Source organism: Etheostoma spectabile, chromosome 24, assembly GCF_008692095.1.
Source record: "Etheostoma spectabile isolate EspeVRDwgs_2016 chromosome 24, UIUC_Espe_1.0, whole genome shotgun sequence".
Lineage (NCBI taxonomy): Eukaryota > Metazoa > Chordata > Actinopteri > Perciformes > Percidae > Etheostoma > Etheostoma spectabile.
In genome coordinates, this window is record NC_045756.1 from 3,989,801 (window position 1) to 4,014,616 (window position 24,816).

At 40.3% G+C, this 24,816-nt stretch overlaps 1 protein-coding gene across 3 annotated transcripts in view; it reads right to left on the minus strand.

Annotated features, from left to right (window-relative positions):
• The window catches only part of mgat5 (alpha-1,6-mannosylglycoprotein 6-beta-N-acetylglucosaminyltransferase), a 70,647-nt gene that overhangs the window by 12,809 nt on the left and 33,022 nt on the right, over positions 1-24,816 (minus strand). For all 3 annotated transcript variants that reach the window (XR_004327928.1, XR_004327927.1, XM_032506374.1), the window contains exons 6-11: positions 23,899-23,970; positions 21,398-21,559; positions 20,169-20,338; positions 18,921-19,055; positions 14,057-14,190; positions 8,222-8,355 (exon numbers count right to left, since the gene is read on the minus strand). Coding sequence is in view for 1 of the 3 variants with exons in the window: in XM_032506374.1 (XP_032362265.1) it covers positions 8,222-8,355; positions 14,057-14,190; positions 18,921-19,055; positions 20,169-20,338; positions 21,398-21,559; positions 23,899-23,970 (807 nt within the window). In the remaining 2 variants the exon portion in view is untranslated. The remainder of the gene's footprint in view (positions 1-8,221; positions 8,356-14,056; positions 14,191-18,920; positions 19,056-20,168; positions 20,339-21,397; positions 21,560-23,898; positions 23,971-24,816) is intronic.

Below are 24,816 nucleotides of genomic sequence, written 5' to 3' on the forward strand. Positions count from 1 at the left end.
TGTGTGTGTGTGTGTGTGTAAGTTCTAATTAGAAGGTGAAATCACTACCCTGTAATCTTTACACTCAGGAGAGCTGAGCTGGGATTTATGTGCGGAGTTGTGTGTGTGTGTGAGGGGATTTAAAAATGAAGGTTGCTGGTAGGCACCTGAAGAAAATACACACACAGACACACACCAATATACACACTTCTATAGAAGTACGAATCTATAGAAGGTGGTGCATGAGGTCAGAAAAAGCCAATGAAAGAAGAAGAGCGGATACATCCACACTTTGTAACAGAAAGAAATGAGTCAAGAAAAACTATTAACAATGATACTTTTTTTACATGTTTAGAATTAAAAAACAAATGCATTTCTTTATTCATATGAATAAGTACGGTATTTTACGATCGCTTCTGTGCAGAGTTTTGGGCCCAAAGCAATTGTAAAACACTAATGAGATATGAGATTTAACATACAGTAAGTTAGAATATGGATTATAATGAACATTTTAAATGAAAATGGTTGGATTTAACCGTACATGAGACATGACCTGCCAGGACCGGGTTGAAAGATGTAAAAAATCCCATCCGTGGCAAAGCATGACAGCACTACAGAAGTGGGACAACATGAGAGGGAAGGATGTGGTGCATTGCCATTTTTCAGATCCATTGTGAAATTTCTTTGCTTTCCCTTCGTGTAATGATAATATGCCAACTTCAGTTCATAAACCTGTCGTGGCTGTCAGCACACGGTTAAGCAGAACAAAGTTATGACTTTGTAACACTAACAGGCGTGAAGACACATCCCAAAGAGAGAAAAAGTTGTTCCCTCCATGTCCTTGGAAAAGCCCTGGTGAATTTGTGTGGATTTGTGTGCACTGTATGTTGATGTATATATCTCCAACCCCATGCAATGTGCAATCTGAAACCAGGTAGCAGATCGATTGCGGCAGCCGTGTACGGGAGAATGTGCTTAGGGAGATATAAAATAACTGCTTTAGCTGGAGAGGTTGATGGAAGCAGGAGAGGAGGAGGCGAGTTTTATGACCTTGTAAATCAGAGAGAATTTGTAAAGCCTGGCTCGGAGAGGAAACAGTAGAGGCGGCGGCGGCGGCTGCTGCTGCTTTCTGTCGGCAGTCTAAGGGGAGAAAAGCTTACAGGCTGAGAGACAACCTAACACTGACCGTCTTAGAGAGGAAGTACAGGGAAAAAGGTTTCAGATCCACAGCTAACTTACTGAGAAATTAGACTATTAAAGTTGTCACAGGCCTAAGTGGCCTTAATTAAACTCCTCATCGCTCTTTTTATTTATTTACATTTTATTCTATTCATTTTTTTTAAGGCTTGTGGCTGCTAAGTGACACATCCTGGCATCACTTATTTCCTTTTGAGGTGTTAAATGATTTTGAAATGTACTTTTAGGTATGTTTATCAGCTGTTCTACAGAAATGCGGATTCAACTCTCTGATCTGAGGTTTAGATGGAAATCAAAACAGTTATGTGAGTGCACGGCCCTTTTTTACCATCTATTATTAAACTTCTCCTCCTCCTATACGTTGGTATATGGGCAGAGCTTCAGGGCTGAGAGCACTTTTTTTTTTGATGTTTCAGCGCTTTCTCTTACCAGGTACTGGTGTGTCAAGACAGAAGGGTGGGAGCAGATTAATCTTGCTTTTCAGCACACTTGTTTTCAGGAACAATCAACTTCTGCTCTCACCTGAGACACTGCATTCGCTACAAATTCTGTCTTCCTTGTGTTCATTCCTCATGTTCTCAAAAAAGACGGTGCCAAGAGCTGTTGGCTCATCAGAATGCAGACAGGTGCACTTGGTTCGACTTACTCGACCCTCAAACTGCCTTCGACATCAAAAGCACCTCTGATCATCTTCCCATCTGAAATAATCTCCTCTCTGGAGGCCCAAAAATGGAAGCTTGTCAGTCACAACAAAAAAGTCACTCCACCTATTCTTCAGAGAACACCACATAACACAAACTCTTTGACAAGCAGAGCCCATTATACACACATATCTACAGGGATGTCCTAATGTTGAGTCAGTCAGAAGTAACGGCAGTGGTTCAGTTCAAGTGTGGTGATTTGCACAAGGGCACTTTAGCAATACTAACAGCATTTATACCCAGGCTATGACTTTTCTTGTTGTTCACTGTACTTTGAGTTAATATCAATTCCGTGGACATTACTTGTATTTATATCTCAGTCATGGTCTTTCTAAACACAAAATGCTCAGTCTTGCATATTGATCAAGTGTACATAAATGTATTATACTGAAATGTACAGTTTATGAATGAGGAATGTGGGGAGTACAATGTCATACATGAAACTGACCCAGCAACAGCAGAAACTGCAACTACAGTAGAAATGCCATTCTGATCTCAAAAAGCTCTCAAAGCTATTGCTATAGCAAAAATGATGCCAATCAGCGTAAATCCTCACAGAAATCACACACACATTTTCTTCAGGACGTGCAATAGGCATCATTAGAACTATTGCATTTAATAATTTATTCCAGTGTGGTTCTTTTACATCTAATGGGCAAATAGAAGACCCACCACTACAAACTGCAAAAAAGAATAACAGACTAATGTATGACAGATGTAATTGTAACTAAACAGTAAATAAAACAGCTTAACAAAAGCACCATAAAACCCATTAAACACTGACAGATACGTACAAATCGCCAGGGGAACATGGGTGGTAAATAGTATCCAGAAGTGCTTGGAGTGCAGACAGGAGATGCTATTTACTTTAATGGCCCTCCCACACTCCATTAGACATAACAGTGTGTAACCTATTGGAGTTTGGTGGCTGGCCAGAGCATGTTTCTGAGTCAAACAGTACAGGACGTGATGGCTGAAACGTTGAGTCCCTGCTTTGTATATGTGGGCTGCGCAATCATCCAAAAGTCCCAGGCTGAGCCCATATGTGTTTGCCCAGTTCAAGAGAAATAAATAAAAACAACATTCAGCATCTATATTATTCCTGCCTATCCTGCAGCAATAAAAATACCTGTAGTGCTGCATGCATCATCAATTCAAAGCTTTGCACCTTGTATATAGAAGCTAATGGCACCAGGGGGGATCTTAACACCTTTTTCATCCATTCAAACTACTACTTAGTGAAGCATGCAGTGAACAAAACACGCCATGGGAAGGTGTCCGTATTATTTCAAGCCTAATTGTCAATGTAGTTAGGCTGCTTGCTCAATTTAAACATAACTCACTTCTATTCTTATATTAATATTATTATTGTACTTAGTGTTGTCCTACTGTAGCTATTCAATTTGATATCACCATTTATGGTTTCTGTCAATGATCACAGAAGCAAACAGTGTTGACAATTCAATGCACGTCTCCTTTTGCTCAATAAAATCAAAAGTAGAACACAACACATGAAGGTCTGGTCATTCTGAAAAAGGCAATGGAGTGGTTTCCCCATGCCAAGAAAAGACACTAATCATGATTAATCATGCCTCGAGAGGTAACTACATTTCTAAATGTTCAGTTCATTTGGGGTATCTGTGTCTCTTTGATATTGATTTATTAATTTGTTTTAAATATAACACTTGTTTGCTGCTTCCAAGTGTTACTTTTTAACATCTCTTATTCTTCAAGTGATAACTGCTTTCAGCGCTTATACATATGTCAACTGACAGTTTCACTGCTTTTATCTTTTATTCTTTAACTGAGTTCATCTGCTTGCAATGATTACACCTCAACTGACACTTTTCTTGCAGTTTATACACATGAAGTGGCTAATTTCCTTTAGGACTTACACTACAACTGACCCATCCTCCTCAATTTACCACCTAAACACCTGGCATTTCAACTCCTTTCAGTGACTGAAGTCCAACTGAATCTTCACCTTCTTTCAGCATTTTTGCTTCAACTAATACTTGTGTCAGCGCTTACACTTAAATTGCCACTTCAACTTCATGCAGCCCTTTCATTTTAACTGCCATTTCAACTTTTTTTTGGTCATTGTATTTCAACTGCCACTTTACCTTCCTTCAGTGTTTTAACCATTTCAAATGTGCACGTTTTATAAGTGATCACAAGTAAATCAGAAAGTGCACAGTTCTAATTGTAATATACTAAAGCTTGAAGTAAAACATACTATTTAACACGACAGATCAGAGTTACAAAGTAAAGCCGCAGCAAATAGCACCTTCTGGAAATGTCTTGAGACTAATTCAATAAAACATCTGTGACAGAAGCAGTCTGTTCAATAACTGCAATAACATTTCCCGCGACGACCCAGCTCTTTCATAAACGTCAAATTCAGGTTTCCGCCCGGCACTCACGGCAGTTTAATGGCACAAGGGATTGCTTCATTAGATCGGACAAGCACAGTGAAAATAAAGACAGTTTAATGTTCAACTCAACTTGGTTATTCATTATGAAGAGGGGATGAAACACATACAGACTGTGTCTAAGGCTGCAAGGGTAAGAGTGTGGGATGGTCACCTTGCTGCTCTACATATGCCAGCTGTGTGTGTGTGTGTGTGTGTGTGTGTGTGTGTGTGTGTGTGTGTGTGTGTGTGTGTGCACATCCGTGCCCCTGCCAGCTTTGTGTGATCTGTCTTTCTTCAACATGTCCTCTGAGCTGCTGCCAAGGGCCTGCAGCTTTCCCTCTCTGTACATCCTACTCATTCTCACCTTGCTCCATGCTCCCTTCTGCCTCATCAAATGCTTTCTTACACACTGAACGCTAAACGATAGGGACTGACCAATTTAGTGGAGACTAGTGCAGTGCCTGTTCAAAACATGCCTCCTCGGAACAGGCTGATTGCTTGGCCTCCTGTATTGTTGCTTTCAGTTTTCTCCAGAACTATTGTACCCCGAAATAACTTGCAGAGGCACTTAATATGCAACTTAACTGTATACTACTGACTTATAACAACTGAAAAAATTACCTGACAGATAATTGTTGAAGGTTAAGTTGCAGATTCACATTTTACTCACAAATTATTAGAAATAAACTATCTATACCAGAAGATTAAGATATAGACACAGGGTGACAATATTGAGAAATATATTCCAAATAATGAATAGTTAAATATCTAATAGCTATTTGTATAGTGTGCGTTTATGTGTGTGTGTGTGTGTGTGTGTGTGTGGTGTGTGTGTGTTGTGTGTCTCTCTCTCTCTCTCAGAGATAGAGACAGAGAGAGAGAGCACGACAGAGAGAGAAGACAGTCACTCTTAACTCCCTTGTTCTGCTTTTCTAAGTGGGTTGCTATGGAAACAGCTTTCTCAGAGGTGGTCTGGCCATTTTATTTCATGTCTCACCATCAACACTGCCTCTTCAACAACAAAATACTTGAAATACATAAGATCTGCTGCTGTGGCCTTCATCAAGTTACAGTCCTCAGCAAAACAAGGAATCATTTAATTTCACTACAAATGATCCCTGTATTAATCACAGACTTAACTCACCTCTATTACCACAAGACAAGTGCAGACAAATCGTTCATGAAGTTAGGTACAACCTCAACCCTAGAGCGATCAAACTCTCCCCCACTAATTAGTTCATAGTAATTCATTTCATTTTTCAGCTGTCAATTTTTCTGAAAGATTTTTACACACAAAGTTGACTACATAAAGTTGAAGATATTTGAAATCTGCCTTTTTTGCATTTTGAAAAATAAAAAAACAACAGTATTTTGTTTCAGAAGAGGAAATCTCCAGCTAAAGGTAAAAAAATGAACGGAGTGTATATATAGATCAGAAACCGTCCGCAGAAGGTTAGACTATTGTTCCTGATAGTATGAGGTTTAAGGTTCAGTCCCATACAAATAATTTACTGTAACATGCTGAGAATATACAAAGCTCCTAACTAGATGATCAAAAAATAGAAAAACAAAATAACTTTGCCAAAATTAGTCACTGGCAAATGAAAGTGTTTTGTGCTCACGGAAATTAGAAACTCATGTGCACTACATAGCATCTGTTCAGCATCAGAAACTCTTTTCTCCCCTTTTTGTCTTGATTATTACTCAGTGAGCTTCACACATTGGTTCACTTTGTACACCGTTGAGATGAGTGTGACCTGAGCACCTCTGCATTCTGATCAGGCAGAGCGAGTGCCTTTCAATAGGCTGGGTTTTAGGTAAACACCATTACTGGCCTAACCTAAATTAACCCCTCCAAATTAAGGCTGAGGAAGAAAACAGCATTCAGCTGGAGAATACATCTGCAACAATGCTGGCTCAGCCACTCTGATGTGCCCCGTTTGGTCCACACGTTTGCGGTTTCAATGTCCAAAGTTTTTCCACATTATTTGGGTTTTATAGCACAATAAAGCAAATAAATAATAAAATCTCAAAAATCTTTCCTGGAATTATTGGAAATACAGTTTTCCTGTAAAGTCTTATTTGTTTTAGGCTGCCTTTAGAGCAGACATTTTATTTATTTTTTAAGATCATTTATTTGTATAGGACAGCTTAGACCTGAAAGGGGAGAGAGTGGGGGTATAACATGCAGCAAAGGGCCGCAGGTCAGAGTCAAACCGGAGTTAAACTTGCCTTAGCTAAAAGTTACATTAATATGGAAATCATCTGATCCCTAGATAAACGTAGGGGAAAAAAAGAGTGGAACTGAGGGGCAGGTACAGTAATTGAGGCCAGAGTGAGATTTGATTAGCAACACTGAAGTTTTCCAATGTTATCAGGGCTGAAAAGAGATTTAATTTGACTGCTACATATTAAAAAGATGACCGTACTTCCCTCAAGCGTTCGTTGTTGAGTCTTCAGATCATTAATCCCATAAAATGAATATAATTCCATTGTAAATTTGACCTTAGTGCAAGAAATAGAATTCTTAAAGTGAGTCCCACTTTCTATTTCAAATAGGGGATATATCATTTTGAAATAAAACCTCTCAAGTGTGGAGAAAGAGATCGAAGGACAGCGCAATTTAAAATGATGAGGGAGGGAAATGGAGTAAGCTAGTCAGGTCGTTATCAGTCGGCTCCAAAATGGCCCTTTAATTAAAAGCAGGAGGTAATGAACACGCTTGGGAGACTGATTGGCAACTTATGCCAATTGCTGTGAGCTGATGGGCTCCCCCTGTCTGCCCTTTAAAGCTAGACTGAAAAGCACACTGCTGTGTGAGCTAGGAACTGCAAAAAATCCCTCTGTAGGAAAGAGCCTTTTGACCAAACAGTTTCAGGAACTATGGAACCACAGAAACTCAGTGCATGAACTATTACCACCAATCTGCTGTATTGACATAAATGTAAAGCCAATGAGTTGGTAAAGGTAGGTAAAGCCAAGTGGAACAAACCATGACCGGCTGATGCAACAGTATTTGCAGATCATTAGTCAGTTATGTTCGGTTTATTATTTAATTCAACACATCTTTAACACACAGCCTCATGATGTGAGAAGGCATTTGCACTACAAGGCATGTTACATGAAGACAATTCTCTCTAGTAGCTTCTATTATCATGCCACCGAGCAACTCTGTCAGACAACTAAAGAGTCAGTAGGATCTGGAGCGACCCACTCTGAAACATACATGGTGTCGGCTGAAAGCTCATCAAGGCGTGGGCAGTAATCCAACCATCCATGGCATGCCAAACAATGTGCAAATCTCTCCAGTCTCTAAGTCGGTTTTTGTCTGGGATACAGTAATCCCTTGGTCCCTGTGCCGCAGTGTGAGCATGTATTTGAATATATTAAAAACTTCACAGAGAGAGCGATAAGCTGAATTTGAGCTTCGAAACCAGACTGTTATTAACTTCTCTGTGAAAGTTTTACCCAAGGTTGTTCAAAGAGTTTTACTGCAGAGCTCTCAGAGGTCTGGAAATGGGTTATTCTTGGTCCACTGGCATTCTTGGCATGTCTAGTCCGTCTTTTTCATCTTCAGAAGGCATACATATAAATTTACCTATGTGTACGTCTGTGTATGTCTGAGTTTAAGTATTTGAAAAGGTGTGTGTCAGTGCGAATGTGTCTGTAGGCATATGTGTACAGTATATGGGTTTTTGCTTTGCATCTATTACTCGTAGAGACTTTTGAAAAGTCACAACTAGTTTCTTCCCGCTGTAGTGTGGTTGTATCAGTCTATACCTATAAATGCTTCTGATTTCCAATCTGATCAGACAACACGTACAAACCACTGTTTTTCTAATATAACCGGTCTTACAGATGTCAAATTGACATGTTCCAGGGTGTAAAAAATGTGCACAGGGTTTTAATAATTTTGTTAGATTATAATACCTTCCAGAAGTTGTCAACCTTGCCGTAGACTAGTGACTGGTTCTGTCTCTTGATGTCATCGATGTGTCTGATGTCGCTGGCGTTGAGGTGCTGCTCCACAACGAAGCCCAGGAAACTGTTGTCTGGGGTGTGCGCTGCAGCAAAATAAAAATAAAATATAAATAAACACAAACACACAAATGACGATCAGTGCTTACTTAATTTATCAGTGCTAAGGGATTAAAAGCTCTAAAAGGCATCATTTAACCTTCACTGTGAAGCATTTAAATGTCTTAGCAAAACAAAAAGGATAGAGGCGGGAAAAAAAGTAAGTGATTGCTTCTTTGGGAATAAAATGAAAAATGACTTTAGGCTATTGTTCTTTCCTTAATTCATGCATAACTAAGGCAAAAACAAAAATGTCTCAAGTAAATCTTACACAAGTGTCTGCATACTATTTAGTTAAATATGACCATTTCAATCCCAGCAATTAGCACTGATCTAAAGACAGACACGGAAATTCTTGCATAGAACAACTCCACAAGCACTCTGGGATTTTGTTCCCTCGGTTCCTTATCGCCTGGTGATGACAAGTTACTATGGGAACACAAGATGAGCAGGTCAAGTGTGGAGCCCAAATCTGGCAGGTCTTTACCTCACTGCCATCTGCCTTGTAAAACAAATGTGAATACAATGGTTTTTGAGAGTAGGCAGATAAGGTTCAGTCAAAAATTAATATGCTTAATAATCTAACTGAGGAATAGTACAACCAGACTAAAACCCAGACCTCATCACTAATGGAATTGAATGAAACAGACTATGGTGTTTTGGTGCAGAGTTGTGGTTGTGCCAGAGCCCCAGGGAACTATTATACTGTGGTCAGAGCTTGTTTTTTTTTTATTACCACAATGCTTTTACTACAGAGGCAAATTAAGGTCAGTCAGTCAGAGGGAGATGGAATCGGCTTCATTATAGCAGTGTTTTCCCTGCACGTATTTGGAATGGGGTTAAAGGGTTGGTCCTCAAGAAACAAGTACGTTTTAAAATGCAAAGCATGTACAAACTACAATCATTAAATCTGAGAAAAGTAGTTTGGTTACATTCATTTGGCTTAGGTGGTCCCCAAAATAGTGTAAACACTGCGCTTAATGGTAAGGAAAACCATTGTATAGAAAATAAAAGAAGGCTTGATTGAGAAAATTTCTGTAACGAATCTTGACACAGGTATCCACTGGACTAATCACGCCTCATGTAATAAGAGCGGGTTAATCATCATAAATTATGACATTTAACACATGATGGGAGGGGTACAGCTGCTGTATCATGATTTAACTGTGGCAGATGACAGCAAAAAAACATGACGTACTGTAAAAGTTTGACTATGCTACAGCAGTTTCACAAATACTGTTGACGTGTTTTTATCAGGGTGTTGGCTGGAATGTGACATTTTCTCCCATTAGACAAAAAGCCAATGTTTGTTCACTTGATCTCTTCAGGCAGTTCACATATTGGCTCCGGCTAAATATCTCTGGGCAAACATAAAAAAACAGAGCACAAGATGTAGAGTAAATGAGCCCAGCACCAGACCAAGTACTTATTGAACAATGACAAAAATGTGCAGTCTCATTTCCCCTCAAATGATTTCAAAAGGGCATGAACAGAAGTCTTTTATATTACCTTATACTTATCATAGTAACAATCAAGTATGATTCAAGTTTCCATCACACTAGTGGAATGTTTTTAAAAAAAAAAAAGCTTATCACAGGCTGTTTCATCCTTTAAACATCAAACCGACACACTTTCCTCCCAGCGACCTGACTGGCCATGTTAAGTAAGATGTATGCTGATATAGTGTGCAGTACTTCCTCTGGGCAAAGAGCCAGACAATGAGTGTTAACACTTTCACAGCAAAAAGTCTTCTTCACAATGCATGACATCACAAGTCTCGAGACTGAAAATTCTATCCAATCCCCTATCTACTTTCCAGCATGACAATGCACAGATAGAACCTTTCACCAGCTGTTCTGAGTGGGGGGGGGGGGGGGGGGGGGGGGGGTGATCTTTAATGCAATATCTGCATTGCCCATTATCAGCAACCATTCATCCAATGTTCCAAAGGCACATCCTGTTTACCAATCTGATACCATTTTTAAAAAAAACTAACTGAGAAAACATTGGAGAACCATTTTGCAATTATGTAAGCACATATTGTAATCTGAACTGATGCCCTGGTTATAAAAACAATGGAACTGATCTCAGCTGGTATTCTGTCTATGATGAAGTGCAATTGAAATTTCGAAGTGACCCCAAACTTTTGACCGGTAGTGTACATGTTACAAAGATACCACCAGATCTGTGTGAGGTGTCAGTGCGGCATAATGGAGACGGAGATGAGCTGGTGTTAACGGTAGAAAAGCAAAAGCACTTTTGAACAAATACACGCCAAAACCTCAGAAGGTCAATAATAACTGAATGTATTTCTTATGGCGAAGAGGCAGATATGGTCCTCTGCACTTGGAGGATGCAGCACTAACATTCCTGTACCAAACTAACTGTGTAAACAGGACAGGCTGGTAATTAGTGGTAGGCCCTCTTGATGCATTTGGCAACAGATGCCTCCTCTCCCACTAGAGCCGCCACTCAAAATGTCACTCAACTTGCCACAGCTTCATTTGCTATTAGCTGACAAATAGCCTGGGAGGACAGCATTGCTGGAGAAGCAGTTGTTTTTGTCGCTCTTGACAAACTTGTGAATGTGAAGTTGCTACATAAGGAAGCCTGGGTTCACTCGGTTAGATTAGGAGTCAATATTGGTACAACATGGCCGAGCTGAGTGGAGAAACCGGGTGAAAAAATGCTGGTAATACTCTCAAGGGCAGGGTATCGTCTCTGACAGAGTGAGAGGGACTGTTCAGGGGCTTCCTTTGTGCCCTTTAAAAAAGGAGCAGGAAAGAGTCACTGAACCAGCGTTGGAGGCAGACTACACTACATCATCACACAGTGGTACCTGCACAAGAAAATACACCAGGGAGAAAGTCATCCCCCGGTCACAGACTAAGGATTATGTGATTAATATTAGCCCAGCAGACTCATTTTTTTACAGGAAACTAACTTCTATTTTGCTGGCCACACAAAAAAAATGTAAACTGAAAAGATACATCATCAGCACTAAAATCTCCAGCACTCTGAAAACTCAACATCAAAGACTTTTTTGGTAAGACAACTTCTGAGTGGGCCTGAAGGGTGAGAATAAAATGAAAATACACATGCAACGCCTTCACACAAGCAACTTTGAGATTGAGCAACTGCCAGGCAGTGGTACAGTGCTGCAAACACCATAGGAATGAAAAACATGAAGTGTTTCTAATCTGAAAGTGATTCACTGTTAGTTTTGGAATAACACAAGTCTGAAATATGATCCACGAGACGAATGAATAACTCATTCAACAGATGTTTCGCAATCATTAGCATTGATGTTCATTAATTTATGCTAATGTTGGCCATATTTCATACAGTCTGAGGACAAACAAAGAAATGGACTTGGCCCTATTCTATGCACCCACACAACCATGGTTCTGTATATTTAGCATAGACATTTGTAGGTCCAATATATTTGCCTAGGTTTGAAATCTAGTAATCAGTACAGCGGTTTTAGAAAGTGTGTGACTGTGTCTATGTTATCTAATGCCAATTGGTGTCTATATGTCTCTACAGTATTTCTGGACTCCTGAGCTTTCCATTAGGCTAATCCACTGCAATTAATCAAAGAAAGTATCTAAAATGTTTAAAATGTAAAGAAACAGTGAGGTGTGCTTAATTACAGCACCTGTTCTTGTCTTGCACCAATGTTTCATTAGAAAACTATAACCAGATACGTAGAGTACAAGCAGGGCGACATCTTGAAAGCCTGCATTTGATTCCGTTTTGATTGAATTAAATAAAACCAATGTCATTCTCAAGAAATGTCTTCTTTCTGTCTGGTTTTCTAATGATATGAATTACAAGAACACATTTCTTTCTTGTTTAAAGTTTATTTGTGCTTTGGACAATGATTAAGGCGTTTGAGAGACAACAGCTTATTGATCCCACACAAATAAGATAACCTTTGATGAGCGTGTGTGCCAGCGACATTATCAATGGAAGCTTTACAGGCACTATCAGCCTGCCAGATCTCAGGGTCAGTTATGTAGTTGGCAATGCCTCAAAGATAAATACTATCTGCTGCCCTGTTTGACCTATGACCAGTATTAATCATCATTTCCAGGAAGGGATTAAGCATTCAGCTGCACTGATGCACACAGGAAAACTGTGGCAAGGGTTTAAGAGAAACCTGTTTGACAAAGCTGATTTCTTGGGCCATGTGCATCCTTCAAGTTTCTAAATGGGTTTTTGTGCATGTGCAGTGCATGTGCATGACAAAGACGTTTGACAGGAAAAGTATCTTAGTGACAGTAGTGCAGAGGGATTAAAGGAAGGATCATTATTCATTGTCATTCTTGTTTCCAAAATAATTAGATAAAAAGTATATCTGTTTGTTTGTTAACCTGATGACGTGTATAGTAAATAAATTGGACTTTACAGGACTTCAATCCTTGCATGTTGTTCTGACCTACAGGAAAGGTTCATTTAAAAATATTCAGCTCCCCTGATTATTAATGACTAGAAAACACAGCCAACTTAACTAAGACGTGCAGCCCATTCTAACACAAACTGTACAGCAGAAAACACGCCCTGCTATCCTGACTCTAAAACAGATTAATGAGGTCAATTTGGCCTTGTCTTGTCTTCTTGGCCAGAGGCCACAAACTCCCAATTCCCTTAACCAATGATTTATAGAGCACAGAGCCTAATCGTAACAAACAGAACAATCCAAATCTAGGATAGATTACCTACTAGCACCTGATTTTTACATTGTATGCATAGTACACATGCTATTCTTTAGCCTGGAGGTAAGGTGCGGCACAATGCAGAGATGGAAAAAAAAAAAAACTTTCTAGTCTCTTGTGCCTGGGAGTGATGCCATTTTGTGGTTTTAACACGCTACCAAACCACTGTGCACTTGTTTCACCAGCGATATCATCTAACCTAGTGACTCTTAACTGGATTTCGTGCAAAGGCCCCAGTGTGTTATGAGAAAGACATACCCTGTTCAGGGGACAAAGAGCCTATTCAGGTGCAGTGGCATTTTGGACGGCTCCAGGCCCCACTTCGCAAACGGGGACTGCTGGGTAACATTTCACTTTCTCTTAGCCATGGGGAAAAGGTCAATACCCCAGGGGGCTGGCTCCCCTCTCTCTTCTGCTGCAACGCCACCACTCATCCACCTCAGCATATGTGGCTGGCTCCAGTTACAGAGTGAGCTCACAGTGATGCGCGCACACACACACCTAAAACCACTACATCCTACATCTTAATCACAGTAAAATAGAGTGTGTCTGACCTCTTATTTTCCTTTAATCTGCTTGATGATATTCCATTAGCAATGTGCTGGATTGTTTTTTGCCTCTTTTCCAACCATAACATCTCATTCACAGGAGAAAATCTAACTTAAACTGTGGACAATGGGGAACGTTAAGCATGAAATACTTTTGTACTTTGGACGGATCAGGGATCTTTTTGCATTCTTAACTTGTTGAGTCAGAGGATAAATCAACCAGCAAAGTTCTCTGTTATGTTTTCAGTTCATAAACTGCGGTGAACAGATTCTACATCCTGCACTCTTGCCTTAATTGAGCCAAGTGGCCTGTTTTTGTTGTTGTTCATTTTAAACTACCAGAGCTAAACGCTTACTGATGGTTGACAAATGCACTTTTGGTAAGAGAGTGTTTTGTGTGTGTTGGCGTCCTGCCGACTTACGGAACATGGTGTTGAACTGCTGCGGGTTGAGATTCCACTTCCCCCAGGGCGTCTTGTGACCCTTGGACTGGGCGTAGTGGGCGTGGTTGAACTCTGGTTCCGTCCCGAACGAATCCAGCACCCGCAACATGCACCTATGACATCACACACAGACAAGAGTGTTAAGGGCTGCTCCATGCCAGAAGCATACATGCCTGTATGATGATAACATTGACATCATGCTGTATATTTAAATTACGTTTGCTTTGAATTGTGTAGAATCGATGAAACCTACAAACACTATTATAAATCATCTCCTCACACATCACTGCTCAGCGTTATGTGCTAGAAGAAAAACTCTTCACACCTTGTGCACCCAATTACAGTGTAGCTGAAGTGAACCAGCACACAATGCTATTTCCCCAGTAATCTCCCAATTACCTTCACAGTAGTACAAGTAAAAAGCCTTAGGTTACTTAATGTTATACCCATTTAAACCCCACTAGTCAGCCTGGAGATCTAGAAAATCACCTAACCTGCTCATATTTGGATAGTACTTTATGACAGCTCCCAGCTACATAAACATTGAGGTGTTTTCCTAAACCGTTGGATGCTACAACAGCTAGAGATGAGATACACATGTATTTTAATGCTGCTATTTGTGTTATTAACTACTGGAATCCTTTATTTATCTGAAGTCGTATGGTGTGTCATGTGTTCCCATGTGCGAATTTTAACGGTATGAAACAAAAACAATATTAACTCATTTATATTGAGCATTTTTGTAATAGTATAAGAAATGTATTTTAAGATATGACTAAATGTCTTAATTAATGTATTTCATAATGCATGCAGTGACACAAAAAACCAATGTATTTAGACAAAATAAAAAAACAGCTCCGTAGGGGATTGAAAAACCACAATAACAATGCCTCCGCTCTTAATCCTGTCCTGTGGAGGTGTGAGACTGTGAACATCACGGCTGACTCAAAGGTCACAGCACAGAATTAATTAAACCACAACCAGGAGAGGGACTGGTATATATGCAGAGAACCAGTGACCTTAAACTCCACGCTCTGCATTCACTAACACTTATATTGTTACTCACTTCTCTTTTCTAGATTCTGTTTTGATTACATCTGGTCTGCCCTGTCCTTCGCTATCAACAACTAGGAAGGCAAAGACCCTAATGAGTGAAAGGAAAGCCATGGCAATCTGTCAACTTGGCCACAAATTACAATCTCTCCCTCTCATGCTATTTATCAAAACTTTTTCACTGATAGGTTTCTTCTACAACATCCTAAAATGAAACTTTTTATTGGCAAGCATTAGACCAAAAACTGTTTTTTCTTGTAGGTGAATACAATTAAGTGACTACCACTTTAAAGTAAAACACTCCGCATTATTTAAGAAGTGATAGGAAGAAGCCAGGTGCAAACCGACATGCATGCAAATACACACTCAGTCTCACACACATGGACATCTGCAGGTAAACATTTCTCTCTCTCTTTTTCTCCCTCTCTCCCTCTCTCTCTCTTATCGTCCCTCCGCCCAGGCAGATGCTGTGCAGCTGGCTGTGTGAACTGTGAAAGGCCCTGGGAGAGTTGAGAGCTGGGAAACACATTCACCATGAGGAAACTTTAGACTGAGAGCAGAACAACAGAAAACAACAACACGGCCACATGTCTTCTTCACTCGCTCCGGAGAAAAACAACCCTCATCTGTCCCCAGTAGATCTACCCTCAACAGATGGGGAAGTGCTGCTGGAACTATAGCATGATGTAGATATGGACCGCAGTGAGGCTTTCAGCACATATTCAGAGTCCAGTGAGTTGACGGTGGGCTTCGTAATATGGCAGGAGTTGATGCTTGATGTTCAGCTCAACAAATGTGCACTTTGTAGCACTTGCCGCTATATCACAACTGAAGTGGGCTGAGTGAGGATGTTGTTGCCAAAGTAGACGTGCAATTTCACAATAATGCAATCCACCTAAAATGATCCCAAATTGATAGTGTATAACCAAAGCTGTTTTGAAAGATAGCTTTCTGTCCTGCCATAATTATCTCTCTTATAACATGAGCCATAAATTAATTGGTCCCATATGGGTCATTAAGAAACAGGAGATATCAAATGGGAATTTCTGTTTTATATGAATCTACCTAAGGGCTTGTTATATATCTGTACAACCCTGAAGCTAACAACTCAGCACAACAGCTGCATGATAAACAGACATATGAGTTAATAATGTGTCTTATAAAAAACATTAAGTTGAACAACTGCCCAACATCAAGGTTTAGTTCTGTAAAAAACTTTACAAGGGCACCATGGAGCTAGGAAAGGTATACTATAATTTGTTACTTATTATCGTACCCTGATTGTCATCCAGCTAATAACATCTGATAATGAAAATGTAAGCTACTCATAACACTTTAACCTGCCAATATTTAGACAGCAGGACGGACGATGGCCGATATATAATGCCAATATAAAGTTGTTGTTTTTTGCACCTGAAAAAATACAACAGTTTATTGGTATTAACAGATGAGACACAAAATTATTATTATTTATTTAACAGTGCAATTGTCTGCATTGTCTCTTTATAGTACATGTTTAGTTGTACACTATAACTCGAAGCCTAGTTTTAGAAACGCAAGAGGAAAACGTTTTAAAAACCATTACACCGACGTCTGCCTGAATGGAGAATGGAGAAAATGACACGTCGGGGGAGTGTAAACTTTGTTCTGAAGACATTTTTTGTCAACCGGCCTTGTGGCACTGGATTATCTCAAAACAGCATTCTTCTGACACTTCTTTTGAGAAGCAACCTTTCTCCTTTACACAAGTAATCTAATCAACTACCTGTTTGCTGAATAGTAACTACAGTAGTAACCTAGCATTACGTTGTGGTGGGACAGGTGGTTAGAAAAAGTCCTTTCAGGATTAAAACCTTCACTGAGTTAGTCAGATAGCTAGCTAAAGATAATAAATTCTGAGCGGGACAGTTCCCCGTGGCCAACTAGAAGTGAGAAGTTTGCTTTTTTCTACTTCTGTCTTCACTTTAAAACCCATTGTTTCAATAATTAACACACATTATGAGGGGTAAATCTGCAACATATCATTATAACCTGCATACGTGCTGTGCAAGAATGGAAGCCAGTGGCATGAAATCGCGGCCCTGCAATACGTCAGTGTTGTGTAAAAAAAAGTTTCTGGAAAAAGAAAGTGAGAAAGTATCAAATGGAAATAGAAGCCAGAAGAAAAATGATGAAATCAAACTTGTGGGCACATGCAGCAAAAGCCTCACTTGTCATTTGTCCAGTTTCATTTCTGCACTATTTCCTTTAACACCAAATGTAGAACTGGTATACACTGGCACATGTTGTGCAGCCGCGCTGATGCAGATGAAAGCGCATTGCCCGATTCAGTTATTGGATGAAAGGATTAAATGAAACAGAACAATAGGGCAACATTGGCTCTAGTATATACCCAGAAAACAATAGCTCAGAGCATTCCCATTCCTCCGGAGTAGTATGAAACACGGTGATACAGCACTGTAAGACAGAAGACTGGGGCAATAACAAAACACATTAAATCACAAACGGGCCTGACAGACGTGGTTGCTTTGTCCCCAAAAAAAGAATAAACCAGAAAAATGCAACAATAATTACACAGTTTGTTGCTTGGGATCTGATATGCAAACAAATCTGGCATGTTCTGAGCTAAGGATATCCTTCACCATGCCTTCCTGTATGAGAAATACAATCAAGGGAAAATGGTTCCACAAAGGGCACTAGGTTACTTACTTAGTGAGAGTACAGAAAAATGTCTCCAACCTGCAGTGTATGTCCTCTTTCACAAAGCACAGTGACACTAAGTGCTTTGAGATAAGTGTCTAATAATGGTAGAACTAATAATGCAGAAAACAGCATCCGGACCTTACACGATGCCTGAGGCTGAATCAATTTCCTCAGGGCACAAAGGGAGCGGATGCAGTATAAGGTGTTATGTCGCAGACAAACAAAACCTGGTGACAAGCAGGAGGAACCAGCGGGGCCATTAGTGCCCGCCGACTTATTGTTTCTTCTCTTTTCCTGTCAGTCAGCGCAGATGAGAGCTTTTTCAAAACAACCCGGGAAGGCCTCATCTACAGTCCTCAGCGGAGCAATCGGAGAGAGAATAGACTTGAAACATCGCGAACAACAGATTCTACTGCGGCCTTTTGGGAAATTGAGGTCATGTTTGAGCAGAAAATAGACTCATTGTCCAAGCAAGTGCCGGACAAGCCTCAACCCAATGCCCTTTGCAAATGTGAGACAAGCTGTTAAACCACAGTTGGCAGTTGACAGCACAAGGTAAGATGAATGTTCAAATTGCTGAATTCAATAATTAACCGTCAGCGGCTCAATCAGAGTGATTGAGCCACAGAGAATGTGTTGGTGTGACAGGGCCTAAAGCTCTCTCTTACATTTCTATAACATTAAAAAGTCACAACTAAATACACAACAATTACATGTAAAGTTCAATGTTGTTTATTAAGAGTTTAACACTAAAAAACAAAAGCTAAAAGGCTTCAAGGCTTCATCAGGACTGTATTGTTTTGTGATTTGATCAGATTTGATTGACAGTGCTGGCAACTTAAGCAAACAACCACACAACTCATCTCATATTGGTAAAAATGTTGGTAAATCTAGACTGGTGCTTGGAAGATTATGGCATCACATTTTTTGCCCACTCCAAACCAGTGAGAATGCAGACAAGAACCCAGATACAGAAATCGCTCATGTTCAATACCCCAAACTGTTCAAACTGCAAAGAATTGTGTGGCCAGGTAGGGAACGCATCACTCAAAGTCAGAAGCTGGCCGGTGGATATAAATGGACTTACTGGTAGTGGACCCAGGAAGGTCCCAGCGTCTTCTTAAACTGGGTGAGGCCCACAATGTCAATGTAGATGAGCTCAACCACCTTGTCACCCTGAGTCGGGCAACTGGACTTGTTCCCCATGACTTTGCGCATGATCCTGGGGAGAAAGGTTTAGAAATAACTTTCTCATAGCCAGATACGTAAAAACATTAAACATGCAAGGGGCTGCTGCTGGTTATTTGTTTCTGCATTCTATTCCAAGGTATGTACATGGTCAGATTTCAGTCTATTAGGCCAATAACAGATACCTTTTACTTATCTACCTCCCCTCTGCTAATAAACTTGGGAGGGACGTTCACTCAAATAGTGAATGAAAATTATAGACTTTTGGATATAAATATTTAAATACTAAACAACGCTACAATTAAAAAAAAGTATCCCAAGTTCAGTGGTATTTTCTATGTCTAATGCATCATCATCGGTATATTTGATAGAGGTACCAATCTCCAAAGATGTGGAAAAATATTGGTACCAAAAATTATTTAATAGCATTTGTATTTATAATTTCTGTTGATACTTAACCTAAACTATGGCCTCTGAACATAAAAATGTATTGACTAGGTACTTACTACTGTATTTTTTTCTTAACATGGAGCAAAAAAAAAAATCCTCCCTGACATGGTGAGGATGTGAGGCTAGAAGGCCAGATTACTTTTAGGCACCACAGCAGCTCTATATCCATGTCAAATAGTATGCACCCACTAGACAAGTTGAGTCAGGGTTCCAGTTTCAGTTTAAACAAAGTTTGTAGTTGCCCTACCGGCCTTTTTCTACCTGGAAAAAACACTAAATGTTTCACAAATAACATGGGAGCTACATTTGTTTACCCTCAGTCAATTAACAAATATACAATCATATATAACTAAATCCTAAACTAACCTAAATGTTAAAAAAGCTGGTAAACTAAAGTTCACCAAGGGTTGCATTTAAAGCATACAGCGCCAATGCAGCAAAAATTTTGCAAACCTGTTGTTTGGAATCAAGCGTTTCTTCCCTCTCAAACATTTATATCTGACCTAAAGCATCAGGATACACAACAATTATTTTTATTGGCTCAGGCTGTTTGGGTTAAAGTCTACTCTGACTAAAGCAAGCACTAAAGAAAGTTTGATCTTTTGAAATGATGCATTATCTCCTGAAGTCTAACTCAGAATAAATGGGGAGTATTCACTAAAGGAATATCATAGTACTTAGTGTGTTTGGTACTGACTCTTTAAGCTCCGCCAGGGAGGCTGAGATGCGAACATCATGGCCCAGCAGGTACAGCGTGGTTATGAGATCACTCCATTGGACCAACTCTCCCAGTGGGCCACCGCTGAAGGCGTTTTCTGCTATTTTAAAGCCCGACTCTTTAGTCAGCAGGCCCAAGTGCACCAGGATCTAATGAAAGGAAAAAAGGTATGGAACTGAATAAGTGACACTCTAAATTATGTAGCGTAGAATTTACTTTGCATTCAAAAGAGATTTTTCGGGGGGTTCTTTTGGTTTTAGGAATATCCACAATTTACTGTCAGTCCTTTTGTAGATTAGTGCAACAGCAGCTCACACACACACACACACACACACACACACACACACACACACACACACACACACACACACACACACACACACACACACACACACACAGTTTTTCAGCTGCTGAGGGGAACACAGTGTTCCGCAGCAGGAGTAGGAAGTAATAGCAGCCAACCCCAGTCCCAGTGCACACTAGTCAAGGATTAATATGTGCGGATTAATATCCAAAAGAGATTAGCATCTGAAATAAAGACCTGGCTTTGAAAGTATCTGAAGAGAACAACATTCTTTGTTTAATTATAGTCTAAATGGATTAAACTGACACACAGAACAGGAAGGTAGGATAGGTGGGATACCAGATAGATGGATAGATCTCTTTTCTTGAACCCTCTGCTTTGTTAAGGGGGATGCTGCTTTGCATCAGCACCAAGGTATCACGGGAATGAGATGTGAATTATTTACATGGTCAGTGGAACGTGTGGATTATTCAGTGTTAGGAGCTGCCAACTTTGGACACAATGGAATATCCATGTCAGCCCACTCCCACCAACATTTCTTCCCTAAACAAAAGTGGGGCGGTGTGTGTGTTTACATGTTTTCAGAAAGTTCCTACAAGATATGTATTCCTTTCATTTTTAGAATGGGACCAGTTATATCTTTTTATGGGTATGAGTAGGAGATTGCCCAAATAAGTAATACAAATTTGGAATTACACTCATTATATCTGTTTGCACCCGTTTCTGTGGTTGTCTGATGGCTGTGACAATTGTATACGGTATTCTGTCTCCACCTGATGCGTTAATTACATCTAGAGTATATCCGCCTCACAAAAACTTTCCAGTCAAAATTGTAAACACTGTTTCTAACTGTCTTTGCTTTGCCTGCTTATCCCTTTGTCCGACTGAGCACTGTATGTCATACCTTCTTCCTCCGACGCCGGGCCAGGTTCTGCTTGGCAGCCAGCGAGCGGATGGCGCTGACCCACGGCTCGGCCATGCGTTTGATCCTCAGCATCATCCAGCGGAACTCCTCGCGTTGTGACATCACGCGGTAAAGCTCCTCAAAACTGGTCCGGACCTCCGCCTGCACATGGAGACATGTGAAAACGTGAAACATTATATGTACTGTATCTATGCTACTACTGTACTGTACCTCCACCTGTACACCAGTTAATGTTCGGAGTAAGCGATTCATTTCAAAACTGTAAATCTAATCTCCAGACACTGTAAAGACACTAAGTATGTTCAATTTGTTATCCTGTTGCTTTCTTTGTTATCTGAAATAACTGTTTGTTACAAGTGTTTTCACCCTTCTTCTACTGCTGCCATGACGTAACTCCATGGGGATCCTCTGATCAAATTTATAATTGCAATATTGACAACTGCACTTTCTAAAAGGATAAGGGGCCTTTTTCTTGGAGGGAGACCCTTCTAGAAGAGCTTTTATATACACCATCAGGGCCATAGTACGGCCTGTGGTAAGGTATTGTACAGTATTTGTTGTTTGTACATGCTGTCTGTGATTGTTGTTTTTACTATGGCTGCAGCATCAGTTAAGTGCCCAAGACAAACATCCCACAATGTGGGACAATAAAGTTGATCTTGATCTTGACCTGTAGTAATGATACCAAGAGCCCCGGCTCAAAGGCAAACACTGCATGCTAAAGGATAAAAGCTTAATCCAAACTGCCTAAATCTTAAATTTTACCACCTTAGCAGATGGAAGCAGGGATGGGTTATAGATAAATGGGTGGATGACTGAATGTTGAATATGTTGCATTTGCCTGAATGTGCCCTATTTGTCCAAGAAACCTCTATAATCACTGAAGCTGGAACACTAGTAATTCTGTTGAGGTGACAATAACCATCATAAACAGTCAGAGAGACATCTACAGAGGAAATTGTTTATTGAGGCGAATGTGCTTCTGCAAACGTGAGCTCTGGCTGTGTAGTCTGAAAGAAGTGAATACACCAGTCACACCTTTTAAAGCTCAGTTGTACAAAGGCTTTGGAGAGGAGGGGAGGGGAGGGGAGGGGATGGGAGAGGAGAGGACTTATAATCAAAAACAGTAGGATGCATTTATGGACATTATGTCCAAAAACAAATCCAGCTGTAAAACACCTAACAGTGTGTTGCGCCAAGCGCATCCTGTGTTCTAGGAGTGGTGAATAACGGGAAGTTGAAGTGAAACTGTGTCAACTGTTGAACCACACTACACTGTAATATATCTCATCTTCCACACAGAGCATTATAAAGGGGAACATATCAATAATTTTAATGTATGTATTTCAGACATGGAAATCAAAGAACAGGCTGAAAAGAAGAAAGAAAAGGAAGAGAAGCAGTAAATGAGACAGAGTGGGTGAGCGAAACCAACAAACCTCAAACCACAGTGCCATTACCAGCTGCTAAGGTGGCTGAAACAAGGCTGTTGCAGGGCATTAGCATCCCTCATCACGACAGGAAATCACTTCCTGGGCCTGAATTAAAATCTCCAAAGCCTGTCAAATGGCATCTCCCTCCACAGAGGGCTCTGTTGATGCATCCAGAGAGGGGATAAAGAGTGCTTATAATATTGATTCACCCACAGCAGAGGGAAGGGGGGGTGTTTTTCGAGGAGCGCTGATACTGTGGACTGTGCACGAGGCTGACGGCCCAGAGAGGCGCTCTAAGTGGGATTTGAGTGAGCTGGTGCATTGGCAGGGATAGAAGATCATTATTCCAGATTTGTCCCAAGGTCCCGTCGCTCCGGATTTGGTCTACGAAAGCTGCTCGACTCTTTTATGCCATCGAGGCATGTTGGTGCTGTGGATCAGCTTCAGCCTTCTTGTTCATTTGCTGCCTTGTTTAAAAACATGATCATACACACTGCAGTATAAATTACCTCTCACACTTTACTGCCATTTTGTGCCATTTAAAACAATTATATATTTTGTGAGCAAGTGTTTCTTAAAATTAAACAGCCCATTAAATGGTGTCGAATGTCATTTTTTTATGTGGTGTCAGGATGATGGAGTGGGACTTAATGTCAAGACAGGCTCAGTTTAAAAATATATGCTAATGGAAAAACTCGCTGTCACAAAGTCTGGAGTTGTCACACACACACACATGCAAACCTCTTTAAAATTAATACATTCAAGCCATTTGGACCACAACCCTGACACTTGAAATGTGACGCCCAAATACATCCGTTTTTTTCTAGTAAAAGATGCTAAGTGTGTGTGTGTGTGTGTGTTTTTTTTCAACTAACAGCGTAGTAGTGCGAAGAGACCATTAGCTGTCCTGGTACTATCGCCTACGATGAGAGCCCTCGAAACGCTGATCTCCACAGAGCAGTGGAGGTAGTTGAAATGTCTTTTTTATTTATTTATTTTTTATTTTTATTTTCACAGTGAATAGGAGCGGTTTGCTGTGTTTCTCACCTGTCCCCTCCTGTCTAAATCTTCATTGAGGTTCTTTATCCTCCAAGGAAGGCGAGGACACCAGTTCTCCACCTATGAAATCAAAAACACTGTTTTACTTTACTGGAACATTTTCAGTTTCCGCTCACTGTTAACTAAACACAAACACAACTAAGGAGTGTCAACTTTAGAAAACATACCAGACATGTAGTGACACAGAAGCGCACACACATAAGTCAGCTAATCCATCTTCAGGAACTGATATAGGGGGGTATTAACTAACTATTGACTGATTAACTATTGATTAATCACGCTTTACAATTTAGCAGGGTATTTTCTAAGACTACAGGTGTAAATGAGCTGCCCTTCCCCTGATTTGCATAAAGGGCAGCTAAATTAGATCTGATTCCATGTTGCACATGTCTGGAGAGCAATAGAGCGCAAACTAATTGGTTTTCTGCCACTGAACTTTACTGAAAAAAAATGGATTTGCAAATGTGTATTCATCCTGCAATGAAGGCTGTTTATGAGGAAATATAGCACAACCCTCAACAGAAGTCTCACTTCCTACAGTGTGTTTGTGTGCGTGTATGTGTGTGTGTGTGTGTGTGTGTGTGTGTGTGTGTGGCACCGTTGTAAATGCCCATACGGGACAAAAAAGTGGGATATTGGCCCATTTTAGCAGGATTACATCTGATGTTAACCAAGTGTCCCTTTTGTGCTCTACTTCCACTTCTCTGCCTAAGCATGTCCTTCCTCTCATGTTTAACCACAGAGAGGAATATGAAGTATGTGTGTGTCTTGCCTATCTCAGTAACAGCAGTCTAAATATTGCTCTGTCAACGATACAGCTTAAAGATAAGGTAGGTGTGTTTATCCTCCTTCTCAAAGCACAACACACACAGAGAGAGAGAGAGAGAGAGAGAGAGAGAGAGAGAG